The sequence below is a fragment of the Tamandua tetradactyla genome, chromosome 3, assembly GCF_023851605.1.
Source record: "Tamandua tetradactyla isolate mTamTet1 chromosome 3, mTamTet1.pri, whole genome shotgun sequence".
NCBI classification, from domain to species: domain Eukaryota; kingdom Metazoa; phylum Chordata; class Mammalia; order Pilosa; family Myrmecophagidae; genus Tamandua; species Tamandua tetradactyla.
Window position 1 is genome coordinate 18,711,484 of NC_135329.1, and position 15,079 is coordinate 18,726,562.

The 15,079-nt window shown below is 37.7% G+C and overlaps 1 protein-coding gene across 5 annotated transcripts in view; it reads left to right on the forward strand.

Moving 5' to 3' along the window:
- Nucleotides 1–15,079, forward strand: part of HGSNAT (heparan-alpha-glucosaminide N-acetyltransferase) — an 83,803-nt gene that overhangs the window by 18,398 nt on the left and 50,326 nt on the right. For 2 of the 5 annotated variants that reach the window (XM_077152653.1, XM_077152656.1), the window contains exons 9-18: nucleotides 673–703; nucleotides 2,809–2,969; nucleotides 4,174–4,289; nucleotides 6,038–6,159; nucleotides 6,529–6,655; nucleotides 7,790–7,876; nucleotides 9,694–9,771; nucleotides 10,552–10,622; nucleotides 10,842–10,954; nucleotides 11,752–14,160. In XM_077152653.1, coding sequence (XP_077008768.1) covers nucleotides 673–703; nucleotides 2,809–2,969; nucleotides 4,174–4,289; nucleotides 6,038–6,159; nucleotides 6,529–6,655; nucleotides 7,790–7,876; nucleotides 9,694–9,771; nucleotides 10,552–10,622; nucleotides 10,842–10,954; nucleotides 11,752–11,933 — 1,088 coding nt within the window. In that variant the 3' untranslated portion in view covers nucleotides 11,934–14,160. Of the gene's footprint in view, nucleotides 1–672; nucleotides 704–2,808; nucleotides 2,970–4,173; nucleotides 4,290–6,037; nucleotides 6,160–6,528; nucleotides 6,656–7,789; nucleotides 7,877–9,693; nucleotides 9,772–10,551; nucleotides 10,623–10,841; nucleotides 10,955–11,726; nucleotides 14,161–15,079 lie in introns of those variants that run through there. The other 3 variants (XR_013172374.1, XM_077152655.1, XM_077152654.1) reach the window with 2 other exon arrangements.

Sequence of the window (15,079 nt, forward strand, 5' to 3'; positions counted from 1 at the left end):
ATATAGGTTAAGGCCCACCCCACCCTGTTTCAATTTGGTCTCATCTGAATGGCATCATTGAGAATCCTGTTCACAAATAAATCCACCCCTTAACTGATAATAACATCTTCAAAAGTCTTATTTACAAATTAGTTCACACTCACCTGAGTGCACATTGAGACTTGAACATGTCTTTTGTGGGGGATATGATTGAATCCCCAACAGTGATCAGTGTTATATTCTAGATATGCTTTTTATTACAAAGGATTGTTGAGAATTCTCTTTTAAGACTCACATCTACTTAGGATGGTATTGAACTAAGATTAGTCTATGCTGTACTGAATAATGCCTGTGAATCTGGCTTGGTAGTTGATTTAAGAATGGGTTTTGAATCGCTCTTAATATATTGCTTAGAGATCACTCACTTGCCTACTTACATCTCTTTTGGTTTTCCAAAGAAGTGTTCAATTAGAAATTCCCCAAGCCCAATGACTGGTTGTAGAGCAGCCTCAAGGGAATAATCCATTTGTATGTGTGTTTTGTATCTGTGTGTGTTAATTAAGTGTTTTCCTCTAAACCCTCTGATAAAGAATTTACTTTCTGTGTCAGTATGTAATCAAGTCCATTTTAGGTTTAGGGAACATGTATTCCAGAGTCCTTTTTCTTAATGTCTCTACTTATGTTATTCTGCAGGACTGACAGTGGCTGACCTTGTGTTTCCATGGTGAGTTGGCACTGAGTTTTTCCCCATCTACCATCATCTTTTTTATGGCTTAGCTGCAGTTTTTGTTTTGATTTTTCCCTGAATGGCTTGGAGTCTCTCTCAGAGACCAGCCTTGAGTTCTGGGCCAGAGGCACGTGTTACTTGCACATTTCTGCTGCTATAAGGACCATGTGTTACTGAATAGTTCTCAAGTTGGCTTTGTTCTTATATAAGACATGGGAACATGAAAGCATAATTTTATAGGGGAAAACATTTTGTTAATGTAGGTATGATGTACTCTGTCCTCAGATCCTGGAATTCATAGATGAAATTCATATGATTTTATAGGAAATCATAAATTCTGAATATACTCTTTTATTTTAATAATTGTTAAAATAAGAATAAAATCACATTTTCTTAAATTCAGTAAATTGGTGTCAGCAAGTATGATAAATATGTAGCAGGGCAACGATAGTAATAAATTAAAATTTAAAATAATAGAGGAACATCCTGACTCTCTCTTATCATATATGGCATGCTGTTCTTGTTAAGGAGCACAGTCTCTACAATGTGAGATGCACTGTGATGCTTTGAGAAGCCTTGCTTTATTCCTAGGAGATAGTACCATCCATTGTTTTATGTCTTTGGTCCCTTGTCTTTCACTGCTCATATGAATTCAGGGTTTTGGGGAGATACTCATCTTTTTTTGAGAAGGACTTAGGTAGGGAGAAGTTTTATGTTCCTGAAAACCTGGTAGTTATGTATGTATATTCTCTGAGGTTGCAGAGAAAGTGGATTTGACTCCTATTCCTATTACTAGAGGCTTTTCTCCAATTAAATTGACCCCAGGAAGAGAAGTCAAGATTTCGAGGAATGCAGCAGGAGCACACTCATCATCTTTGTAACCTCTAGCCAAATAATTAGAAAAATTAGTCTTCTGATTTTTTTTTCAAAAGAAATGTTTTTTTTGAATACCAAAAAACACGAAACAAACACAAAACATTCGTAATTTTTGATCATTCCGTTCTACATATACAATCAGTAATTCACGACATCATCACATAGTTACATATTCATCATCATGATCATTTCTTGGAACATTTGATCTATTCAGAAAAAGAAATAAAAAGAAAACAGGAAAAAATTCATACATACCATACCCCCACCCCTCCCCCTCACCAGTCACCAGCATTTCACTCTGAATTTATTTTAACATTTGTTCCCTCTATTATTCATGTTTATTCCATGTGTTTTATTCGTCTGTTGATAAGGTAGATAAAAGGAGCATCAGTCACAAGGTTTTTATAATCACACAGTCACATTGTGAAAGCTATATCATTATACAATCAAAAAGAAATGGTTTTAATGTGTAGTAAAGGAAAGGAAAGTAAAGAGATGTGTGGCTCAGACCAAATGAGAGAGAAAAAATAAAGCTTTCAGTTTTTTTTTTTCAAGAAATGGAGTAAATTTAGAAATTATTGAAATATTTGCTTTCTCAAGGACTTTGAGTGTTAGTAACTATCTAGTTATTTGGATTTTGACATCTTCACCATTGTTTAACTTTAATAACTAAATAATAGGGTTGTCCTTGGGAGGATTTTGACATCTTCATCATTGTTTAACTTTAATAACTAAATAATAGGATTGTCCTTGGGAATTGCATTAACAATTTCCCTCATTTAAAAGGACTTGAAGATGTATTGTCAGCAAACTCACAGTCCCACAGGATTACATTACGTCTTTTTCTCCACTACTAACCTGGTGTTATTTCAATATTTGGCTACTTTTAAAGAACTCATGTAGGGGAATGCGAGGATAGTTCAGTGGTAGAATTTTCGCCAGCCATGAGGGAGACCCAGGTTCAGTTCCTGGCCCATGCGCTCTCCTCCCCCCCCCAAAAAAACCAAACAAACAAGCAAACAAAAAAACCAGCCAGACAAAACTTCAACAAATGATGCTGTAATAACAAGATACTCAAATAGAAAAAGAATGAAATGTGACCTTGCCACGCAGCATACAAAAAACAAACACTTCGTGTTGCTTCAGTTATGTAGTATGTTAGAAAATGTTTATGATATATAGATAAAAATTGAAAATGGCTGCCTATTAATAGTAATTTCTTTTAGGTTTGTATTTATTATGGGATCTTCGATTTTTCTATCAATGACTTCTGTACTGCAGCGGGGATCCTCAAAATTAAAATTGCTGGGGAAAATTGCCTGGAGGAGTTTTCTGTTAATCTGCATAGGAATTGTTATCGTGAATCCCAATTATTGCCTTGGTCCATGTAAGTATTTTTTCCCCTTCTGTTAGATTCTGGTTGAAATACAGAAACTACATATTATAATTTGAGAGAAATGTAATTCCCTCATCTCAGTTTCCTGCAAAAAAAGCATCATCATTAGAGAAGTATATATAAAGCTTACGTAACTTTGGGCATTATTATATTATCTTCATGGAATTTTAGGCTTGGGAGGAGGCTCCAAGACTGTTTAAACCTTCTATTGTACAAAGGAGGAACCTGAGGCCTAGAGAGATCAAAGTGCTTTCTTTAGATCATGCTAAATATAGTAAAGGGTAGAGTAAGGACCACACCAGGTTATCTGGTTCTCAGACCCTGCCACTTTGATTTCCTCAACTTTTATTATTATATGATAGTTCAGGAATCCACTTTTGTCATCACTTGTCTGTCAGCTGGGTTGCTTGGAGGGATGAGCAGCTATATCATCAATGAAGTGGTGTCCAGTGAGATGGGAAAGCAGAGGGAGGGAAGGATATAATCCCTGTGCTGGGAACCAGAATCAGAATGGGGGAAGGCAATGGCCAGTTTCCCCCAGAGGCTTATAGTGTCCTTGGCAAAAAACACACATCTAGAGAATAGCCAAATGAATCCCTCGGGAATAAGCAATTTTACTGGAAGACTAAACATTCGGAGGAGGGAAAGGTCACTTCCAATTTGGGATTAAAAGGGAAAGTGTCAAAGAAAAGTTGATTTGATGGCACTCCAAAAAATGAGCCATTGCTCCCGGTAGGACCAGCTTCATTACAGGGTTACTCTCCTCTGGTGATACAGTCGTGTAGCCTGGAGGACAGGCTGTGCTGGGTCTGCAATTTCTTGGTGTATCTGATAGTTGAATCCAGATTCCTAATGAGAAAGCTGGGAGATGAACTTTATGACTAAAGGTAGTCCTTGCTCTGTCCTCACACCTTAATAACATACTTTTTTCTTACCCAATCTCTCAACTGGTCAGCTTCCTGTTTTGAGGTTGAGTCTTGTTCCTGACCATCCTTCTACTGACTGGCATTGTTCTGTTCTTGGAACTTGGGTTTGAACCTTGTTCCCTGACCATATTGTATTTCTGCCTCTGAAAGCTTAAAAAAGACTTATTTAAGTATAGTATAGATGTGCATTCCCCCTTAGGAAAAAAGTAATGTTATCTTGGGGTGAGATGAGAAATGTTAGTTAAGATTTTAATTTGTGTCTCCTGCAGTGTCTTGGAATAAAGTGCGAATTCCTGGTGTGCTTCAGAGGCTGGGAGTGACTTACTTGGTGGTTGCTGTGTTAGAGCTCCTTTTTGCTAAACCTGTGCCTGAAAATTGTGCTTCGGTGAGAAATTTTTTTTTTTTTAATAAAGAGGGAAAAATCACTTTAGAATTTAGTGTTTAGTTTTTAGAACTTTTTTGAGTTCTAAAAGCAATGCTAGACTTCAGTAAATTCTAAGATGTAACGCCCTTAATCACAGGTGTTCTTGATGACATTAAATAGCCTCACTGTCATCTAGAGACTAGAGTCTTTTGGGGCATTATTGCCTTTTCTTTTTCCAGTTTCCTTGAGGAAATAAGATACATAAAAACTCATAACATTTTAGCATCTATACAAATACTATAAAGATTCAAATTTGAAAAAAAAATGCCAAAGCAGGGCCTGGGGATGACAATGTTGTATTTGGCTATTGCATATTTTCTCTTTAAAATAAATATGTGAGAATATCATCTCTTTTGAGATTGTTTTCCTGTCCTACTATAAATATCTGAGTTGAGTTTATCTAGGTGGGAGCTATATTTTTCTTTTAATAAAGGTAAAAGTTCTAATTCTTCCATTTCCTCAAATTCTTCCATTTGAGGTCCTCCTTAACAATAAATCAATCAAGTTTTATTTGTTTTCTAGCTTCTTTCAGTATTTCTAACTAGCGAATTCATCATTAATTCCCTGTTCTCTCTATTCTATAATGATTGCTTAGTTTTATATTTTTGGAGGGTATTTGTTAAGTATTGTAACTTGATCTCATCTCTGCCTTCCTTGTCAATGTGTCACTGTTCTCTGGCTGTAGATTTCCTTGAGGAGGAGACTGGACATGCACAAGTGAACATGGAGCGCAGTTAACCTTCTATATCAGTAGTATATAGTTCCCTATCGCGCAGTAGTTCACATCCCTTCTGTGGGACTCAGGAGTTCTGTGGAGACTCTTTCAGGGCTGCCATGATTGGGAGAGGGGCTGGGTGGGAGGTGGAAGATGGGACACCAAGAGTGGATGGGCTGTACCCCTTTTTTAGCCAGAACAGCTCCGAAAGTTTAACTTCTTTTTTTTTTATTAACCATTATTAAAGTATAATTCACAGAGCATAAAACCTATCCATTTAGTATGTAGAATTCAGTGTATTCACAGAGTTGTACATTCATCATTACTATCTAATTCCAAAACATTTTCACCACTCCCGAAAGATAGCCCATACCTATTAACAGTCACTCCTCACTCCTCCCTCCCTCAGACCCTGGCTACCACTGGTCTTTATTTTCTCTATATAGCTTTGTCTGTTTCAGACATTTCATGTAAGTGGAATTATACACTATGTGGCCTTTTCTCTCTGGCTTCTTTCATTTAACCTAATGTTTTCAAGACTCGGTTACGTTGAGGCATGTGTTGGTACTTTGTTCCTTTATGGCAGAGTTATATTCCCTCATATGCATTTACCACATTCTGTTTATCTATTCACCAATTGGTAAGTATTTTCCAATTTTTGGCTATTATGAATAATGCTACTATGAACATTTGTGTCCCAGTTTTTGTGTGGACATATGTTTTAAATTCTCTTGGGTATATATCAAGGAATAGAATTATCCACTGATTTATTTTAACCGATGTTTTTACTGTGATATTTCATAGAGAGGGAGCATCGAGACAATGTAACGCATATTAAATAAATATGTAAGTGTATGTTTTATTATTAATACTGCAATACTGTAATAGCCAAGAAACGAATTCCAAGGAATTTTCCAAATACTTATGTTGTATATTATTTTCAGTTCTATTTGCACTTAGTTCCTACATATTCTCCTTTTTGCCCCTCCCCTAGGAGAGAAGCTGTTCTTCTCTTCGGGACATCATACCTAGCTGGCCACAGTGGCTCTGCATTCTGATGCTGGAAAGCATTTGGCTGGGCCTGACATTCTTCTTACCAGTTCCTGGTTGCCCCATGTAAGTGACCTCTTTTGGGTAATCCCCTGTTTTTCATATTATTTTCTGCCAAGTCAGAGTTTCTGGGTTCTGAGTTTTCATTTTCCTCAGGTCAGAGGAATTCTCTTTCACTCTTTCTTCTCCAAGGCATCCTTGGTATTGGAGGTGGACTCTGGTATGTGTCCAGAGAAATGTCTCTGAGACTTTTTTAGTGTTAGTTTGAATAGAAATTTTCCTTCCTGCTTTAACAGTGTGGGCAGCAGTCACGTGCATGGAGCCAGAGGATTCTTTAGGCTTGTACATATCCAAGGCTCTTTTTTTGGGCTGCTTAGTGGCCAGTATAGCCTTTCTGAAGTCTTACCAAATAATATACATTTTTTTCTTCCCTAGTGGTTATCTTGGGCCTGGTGGCATTGGAGATTTGGGGAAGTTTCCAAATTGTACTGGAGGAGCCGCTGGCTACATTGACCGCTTGCTCCTGGGCGACGATCATCTTTACCAGCATCCTTCTTCTCATGTGAGTGAGACATTGTACTTGGGAGTTGACACTTAGGGTATCTAAATGAAGAGAAATAGAAAGAGCTGGCCAAGTTGACACTGTGACCATTTAATAAAATGTGATGGAAACCTAATTTTTATTTTAAATGTTGGCTGATTTGAGTGGCTTTAATGTTTACTGTGTTGATATACTGCAACATAATGAACATGAAAGTAAGAGTGCATGTATAAAATGTGTAGCAGAGTGCTTTTCTGTAAGTCTCAGGTCAGATTTCCTGGGCAATAGCCTAGGAGACATGGATTCCTTTGCAGGAAGTTTATCAGGGAGGCTTTTGGAATCTACAGTTGTTGGTGAATGGAGGGAACTGGACTGGGCTGAGGGAGAAGTTGAGCTGCAGGCGGTCACGACAAAGGACTCTGTTAATCCCATCTGGAGCTGGGCCCTTCAGAGCTGTTCTGAAGTGTGCTGAGGAAATGAGCCCTTTATATCCTTGAATGGATGTGGACTGCCCTTAGCAAGGGAATGTGACCTCTGGTGAAGCAGCTTTCTTCAGTCAAGGGTAAATCCTAGGTGGACTTAGCTGAGAGCTTTTGTTCATTAATACTTCTAGCAACAGGGGGTGTGAACGTTTTAGTCCTGAAAGAGTGAAAGGTTCAGGGTGGTACCATACACTGTATATTTCCAGATTTCTACAAAAACATTCATTTTATAGCAGAAAATACAACTATATTTTTAAATATTCTTTGCCTTAGAAGATAAGAAGTTGTTGGTGTTATACTAGCGTGGGCCAAAAAGAATAAATCTGAAAATGAATTTTGAAGATGTTATGCATGTAATTTAAACTGGGAGGAATGCATAGTGTGGCTGGGAGTGGGTCCCCAGCTCTGGTTTCTGAGTTGGCTGAAGTTGAAGTAGCTGCCCTGGCCCGTGGCTCATTGCTGGGGCTCTGTACTACTTTCTGAAGTGTCATCTGCTATACTCTTGTGGCCAGAAGTATTCTCCCTCTTATTCCCTTAAGTTGACAATGAATTTCTGTAGTGAAAACAAAAACGTGGAATACTGGAATTCATTCTTGTGTGTATTTAGTGTAAGAGTTATTGGTGTATATTTCCATGGTCAGTTAGTGCTGCCTTCTTGTTCTGTTTTATTAAGGTGCTTTACCACACCAAGATGGCCTATGATCCTGAAGGAATCCTAGGAACCATCAATTCCATCGTGATGGCATTTTTAGGAGTTCAGGTATTTGTTCATTTTATTAGGATACATTTTTCTGATGATTTGTGATTATTACTTCATAATTGATTTTGAAACTATTAAAACAAAATAAGTAATTGGAAGCATATATTCTTCTGTAATATAGACCTCATAAAATGTTCAGTTTATATTCTACAGATTGACCAAAAGTAGAGGTTGCTGAAATTTGGCACATTACAATAAGTAATTGTAATTCCTGTATTCTTAAAAAAATTCCTATTATTTATATGACTTATCTTAGAAACAGAGGCACAACAGCTTGTAGGTAAAAGATTTCCCTGCTGGACTGCTGAGTGTATTTGGGTATTGGTAACATTGAGAAGTCACTATATTACTTGTCACATTTCTTTTATGTACATTTTACATGGCTCCAAGTTGTGCATCTTTTATGCCAAAGTCAGTACAGACTCTGGTTATTCTGGGTTTATCTCTGCATGCTAAAATTCTGAACACTCTCTAATTGTCTTTTTAAACTTCTTCCTATCACATGAAACTATTGACTGAAAGGATCTAACTGAGAGGAAAAAAATGTGTAGAGCTGTGCTGTCCAATAGAACTTTCTACAGTGATGAAGATGTCATATCTGTGCACAGTCCAGCAGGTAGCCACTACTCACACGTATCTGTTTTGCACTTGAAATGCTGCTGGTACAACTGAGGAACTGAATTTGAAATAGCCACATGTGGCTAGTGGCTACCATATTGGATAATGTAGGTCTAAAGCTTACATGCTTTGGTAATTAATTTTATATTTAGAAACACTATCTTTACTGCTGTAGATCTTTATAGTTTATGTTGTGTTTGTACATATATCCATTTAATACCTATGTATGTTTTCTAGCTCAGTCTGTACCCATGGGAACAGTATAGTATAGGGGTTAAGAGTATGGACCTGAACAAGACTGTCTGGGTTTGAATACCAGCTCTGCCACTTACTAGCTGTGCCACTTACTAGCTGTGCCACTTACTAGCTCTGCCACTTACTAGCTGTGAACGTGACATGTTACCTCATCCCTCTGTGCTTCAATAGCACCTGCTTCATAAACTGTGAGGGTTAAATAAGTAAATTTATGTGAAGTTCTAAGAACTGGCACATAGAAAATATTCACAATGTTAGCTAGTATAAGTTAACACTTTCTTATCCTTTGATGTTATCAGAGATGAATTTTTATATGAAGTCCAGATTTTACTGTTTTTAAAATGTTTTCCCTGTCTCCAATTCCACTCTGTCCCTGTCCATCTTCCATACTGCTGCCACACTACTAACAGGCCCTTTGAGCTGGTCCCTTGTCACGCTCATGGCGCAACCTTCTTTGGCTCCCCATAACCTATGAGAAAAGTCCATGCTTCAGGGAGACCTGCAGAGTCTACCTACCTACCCCATTCTGTTGCCCTTCCCTAACCTTTCTGAGTTTCCCTGCAGTGTTTCAGAGACACTATGCTTTTTTATATACTTTTTTACATGTTTCCATGCATGCTGTTCCATTGTGCCTGGAATACTCTTTCCTGCCTTGGCCATCTGAGGCCTACTACCCATAATCATAGCCTCAACTTGACACCACCTCCTCTAGGATGTCTCCCTCCCTCCCTCAGATGGGTGCCTCCACTGTTTGGTTCCATGTGCTTCTCAGTCTCTGCTCATCAAGGCCAGGGGTAATGCTCCGTTCACCTTTGTGATCCCAGTATCTAGAGCATGTGCTGCAAATTAGTCTGTTGAATGAGTAAATCAAGGCATGAATATATACATATATTATATATATAGTTTAGGTGATTTTCTTGGTCATATTGTGTTTTCTTCTCCAGGCAGGAAAAATACTGTTGTATTATAAGGATCAGACCAAAGACATCCTGATTAGATTCGCTGCCTGGTGTTGTGTTCTAGTAAGTAAGCAATGTTTCTCACTAAAGTTTCTTTTCTTCACACGTATGAATTTAAAAAGAAATAAAATGTATAGCAACACTAGTAGAGCAGCTGTTACGACATTTCAATAAGTAACCTTTACTTGAATGACAGAGAGGAGCAAATCTTTACACCTAAATGCTCAGATTTATTTTCCTAGGAGGATGTCTTTATAAATAGATGACGTTTTTGACATTAAACGGCAAGTCAGGAATGCATGAAGAAATGTAATTGAAGTATGGGTTCTGCATGGAGAACCTTAGCAGTAAGACAGGGCAAATAATAGGTTTTCAAAATCATCACATTCCAGAGTTACACGTGGAAAAAGAGCCTGAAAGTCAGGTTGACTGACTGTTCATTTTACCCCAGACCTTGCAATTGAGAATTCACTGTGATTTATCAACTAGTTTACCATCCCTACCTCACAGGAATTTTAATTATACATCTTAAAAATATTTTTCTGGTTGAAAAGGTAGGAGGCACAATTTTCATTCCTCTCTAAATAGTTTATATAACTAATATTTGGTTTTGAAACACAATTACTTTGAAATAATATATAAATCTGTTCTATAACTGCTTGTTAAAATGCATTTGGAAATTTATTACTTTTTTGTATAAGTTATATTTCATAATAAAAAATATTTAAAAAGTCTCTGGTAGATATAGAAAAAAGTGTATTTTTAGTTTTGATGATTGATTGTGTTGAAATTGATTACTTTAAAATAATATATAAATCTTTAACATCCTTTCCCCCATTATAGGGGCTTATTTCTATGGCTTTGACGAAAATTTCTGAAAACGAAGGCTTTATTCCAGTAAACAAAAATCTCTGGTAGGCAAACTTTGAAGTCTGTTCTATAACTGCTTGTTAAAATATACTTGGAAATTTATTGCTTTTTTTGTATATATGTTATATTTCACAATAAAAAGATGTTTTAAAAAATTTCTGGTAGGTATAGAAAAAAAGTGTATTTTTAATTTTGATGATTGATTGTGTTGAAATCAGTTTCAACACAATCAGAACTGAAACACCCTGTTCCATTCTCTGCAGGTCCATTTCATATGTGACCACACTCAGTTCTTTTGCCTTTTTCATCCTGCTGATCCTGTACCCCGTGGTAGATGTAAGGGGACTATGGACAGGGGCCCCATTCTATTACCCAGGTAAGTCACTTCCAAACTTCCATCCCCAAGCAGACTGAGGTGGACTGTCCCAGGAAACTGCTGAGCATGTTCAGTCCTGGGAGCTGAGGCCACTGCCCTAGGGGCATGCTTCTGAGAAGCAGGCCCAGGACAAAGTAGCTCAGGCCACGTGCTCCCAGGTCACATGGGACGTCGCTTGGCTGTTGGAAGCAGTCCACCCCATTTTTACCCGTCTAGGATGTGGTTCTTGTATGACAGTTCATGAGCTGTACTTGTTTCACGTTTTATTCGGGCAATACCAAATAGCAGAGCATCAGGAATGACCCAGGACATATCCAGGGTCTGATACGAAAGCTGTGGGGCCATCCGTTTTTTCGCAATGTAATGTACTACCTTAAAGATTGTGCATTATGAAAAATAGCAAGAGAGGATATCAAGAAATAAATGAAGTGGTTCAGAAGTAGTTCTACCTGAAAACAGAGGAATAGGTCAGATAATTTCAGTGACTTGTTTCAGTCCTTTGATTCTAGTAATATTTGCATTCTTTGCACCTCAAGTTTTCTGTTTAGAAAATATGTTACTAATTTTTAATTTTCCTTTGAGATTTAGTATGCAGGAATTACGTTGTTATAAGATGAATATTTTCTAACTTTTTATATTAATTTATACTTACTTAAGATACATATTTATTTTTGGCAGTAATCAATAAAATATGTGCATCCTTTTTGTGACTCACTGAAATAAAGTCAGATTTAAAAAATTAAACTGATTGCCTGATGTGACTCAGGAAAAGATTGTCTTCTGTATCTCTCCTTAAGGAATGAATTCTATTCTGGTGTACGTCGGCCATGAGGTGTTTAAGAACTACTTCCCCTTTCAGTGGAAGCTGGGGAATAACCAGTCACACAAAGAGCATCTAATACAGAACATAGTCGCCACTGCACTCTGGGTGTTCATTGCCTACGTTCTCTATAAAAAGAAGGTTTTTTGGAAAATCTGATAGTTATAACTGATATATTTTGCTGGCAGACTCTAGTGGGCCTGGGGGTAGCATCAAAGCAGCCTTTATCAAAGGGAATATTTGTTATTAAATTAATAGGATATGCATTTCCAGATTATTGGAGAAGATGCTTGACATATTCAAACTTGTTTACTGTGACACAGCTCATCAGAACTCTGCCTGTATATTAGTGACTTGCATATTTGGAATGTACTTGTTTTTTCTTCATCTTCTGTGTAAATGGATGTTTTTGAAACGACATTCTAAAAAGATACCACTTAGCTTCTCAAAAGGGAATTACCGTGGACATTTTGCTTCTGTGAGGGTTAAAACAATTTAAGGCCCAGTTCTTACTGATCTTGTTTCCCTGTAAGCTGCCTTTTCATGTGTATACAAGCCGATAGAGAATACCATCATTTCTATTGTGGCTGCCCACAAAGCTTCCTTACTGAGTGTGATACGTAGTAATGCAGTCTAATATTTTTTAATTGTCATTTAATATTTCAAGAAAGAGTCGTTTCCTTTCAGATCTGCAAGGCACTGATGGGTCCAGAAAATACCTTTCTATCAAGAAGCCATTTATTCCTTTTCCCTACTTGAACAAAGAAAATTAAATATAGATGTGTTATTTCTAACCACTCTTACTTATAATTATCTACCTATTTATCCATCCATCCATCCATCTGTCCATCTGTCTGGTAGCTGGGTACCCAGGGAGGTAGCTGGGAAACAGAGGAAAGCAAACTGCTTTTGCTTGTGGGTCCAGCTTTGCCATAACGATTTTGTAAGGTTCTGGGCAAATCCATTGGCCTGTCTGGGCCTTGGTCTCCTCATTTGTGAAAAAAGGGGGTTGGAGATGACCTCTCAGGTCTCTTCCAGTTCTTAGATTTGATGAGTTGTAGGATACATCAATAGCTTTTCTGAAATCCTCAGAAAAATGCTTTTATTGTAGAAAATTCTTCAAATAAAATGATAATGAAAAGTTAAAACAAACAAAAAACTCTCATTGGAGTACATCTTTTCAAAATGACCCTCCACAGTGGAGGCACCTTTCCTGCTCTTAATCACAAAACTGTAGAAGTAGTTTCTCGGTAGTGAAGGTAGGAGAGTATACAAAGAGAAACAACACTTTTCATATGATGCATCATCATACTTAATGAATTTTCTGTGAGAATTCCATATTTAAGGAAAATGTGACAATAGGGTTGCACTTTAGACCACCCTTCTATGGTGAGGGGGTGCCATCTCAACCTGTTCCATTGCCTCAACTGTCACCACTACATGGACAACTTCCCAGTCTGTTTCCAGTTTTGTCTTCTGCCCTGACCCTCATTCTGCTTGCAGGATCCCTCCACTTGGACTGCCACTAGCATCTCAGGCTCACCATCTTCCCTTTTTTCTTTCCTCAAATTCAAATATCTTCCTCCTGATTTTCATAGCTCTTTGAATGGATTATTCTCTATCTCTAATATAAAAATTATCACCTTTTCACCACTTATTACCTCCTCTATTCCCCCTTTTTCCATATTCATTCATTGCCAGGTCCTCCAAATTCTGTAACTTCTTAATTCTCATTATCATTATCTCATTACTCTAGTCTGAACTCGTGTAATCATTCTTAAACTGGACTCTTTCCACAAAGTCATCTCTTCATTGCCAGCCGATTAAGCTTTATAAAGCAGAGCTTGGGTCAAATCATCTCTTTTCACATACCTTCCATTAAAGTTGAATTGTCTTTGGCACACATAACCATCCTCAGATGAGCCCAGTACATCTTTCCAGATTTCTTTTCCCATCCCCTTTTACCCATTCTACTTATTCCAGTTCAATGAGACTCCTCATGACCTCTGTAACATAGACAATACATCCTGCTTCTGACTTTCATTATAATCCTGAATTTGCTTTTCCCCTGAATTTTCTCTTGTATACATTTGACTTACTAAATATACTTTGAAGTACATTTGACCCTGTCCTTCCAAGAAGCCTTCTCCACTCTCCTACTCTAATCCCAAAGTAATAATTTCTTCCTCTGGGTCCTCATAATATTTTACTGGTAGCAGTTTCATGGCATCATTTTCTGCCTTGTATGATTGTTACTTGTGCACACATCTAGTTTCCAGTGCTAGACTTGAGCTTGTTAAGGGCACAAATTATCATCTGTGTATTCTTCATGGCGCCAAACACAGTGCCTTGTATGCAGTCACTAAATAAACAATTATTAAAGTGATGGTGAGTTGGTTTTTTGTTTGTTTGTTTTTTTTAATTACCATGTCAGGAGTGCCCCCTGAAAATGTTCATGGAGCTAATATGTGTAAGGACAGTCATCTGTGAGGGAGTCAGCTGTTAACCTTCTCTTATAACAAGCCATTATGGATGATCATAGCTGTGCCATCCAAAATCTCAGCAATTTAAGCAAGTTGGGCCTTTCCAACTTTTCCAAAAGCATTTCCCAAGTTGGGTGTTATATCAGGATGTCTTGAGCTATAAGGAACAGGAAATTCTGATTAGGTGACTTATAAGGAAGAGTTAACACATATCCTGAGTGAGGCTGGCTCCCACACTCCAGCCAGTTCACTTCACAGTTGTGAGATGACCACTGTGATTACAGGAGTTACATGCTAACATAACACTCGATGTAAGGGCATCTACATGCAGTGTGTCTCATGATTTTATCAGCCAGAAAACCTTTCCCAGAGGCCTCTCATGTCTCCTTGGCTAGAAGTGCCTCATTCAGCTGCCTCAAAACCAACAAGGACAAGGGAACATGGATTCACCAAGCCCATGACTGTGTGGAGGAACATGGGACCCTGCACAGCACCGGGGTTCAGTGTGGTAGGCTGTGTTGGGGTGAGGGAAACTGGTGTGGAGAAGACAACCAGCATTGGATGCCATAAACACACGGCACATTGCATCTTACACGGAAGGAAAAGCAGTTTTAAGTAATAAAGCAAAACAGTATTCTACAGAGTAGAAGATATAATTTGATAGTGTTTTCATATTTATTTATTACTATTCTCACATTCTTTTGAAAAATAACATATACAAAAAAATAAATTTCAAAGCACATCACAACAATTAGGTTAAGAACGGATTTCAGAGTTGGGTATGGGTGACAATTCCAGTTTTAGGTTTTTCCTTCCAGCTGC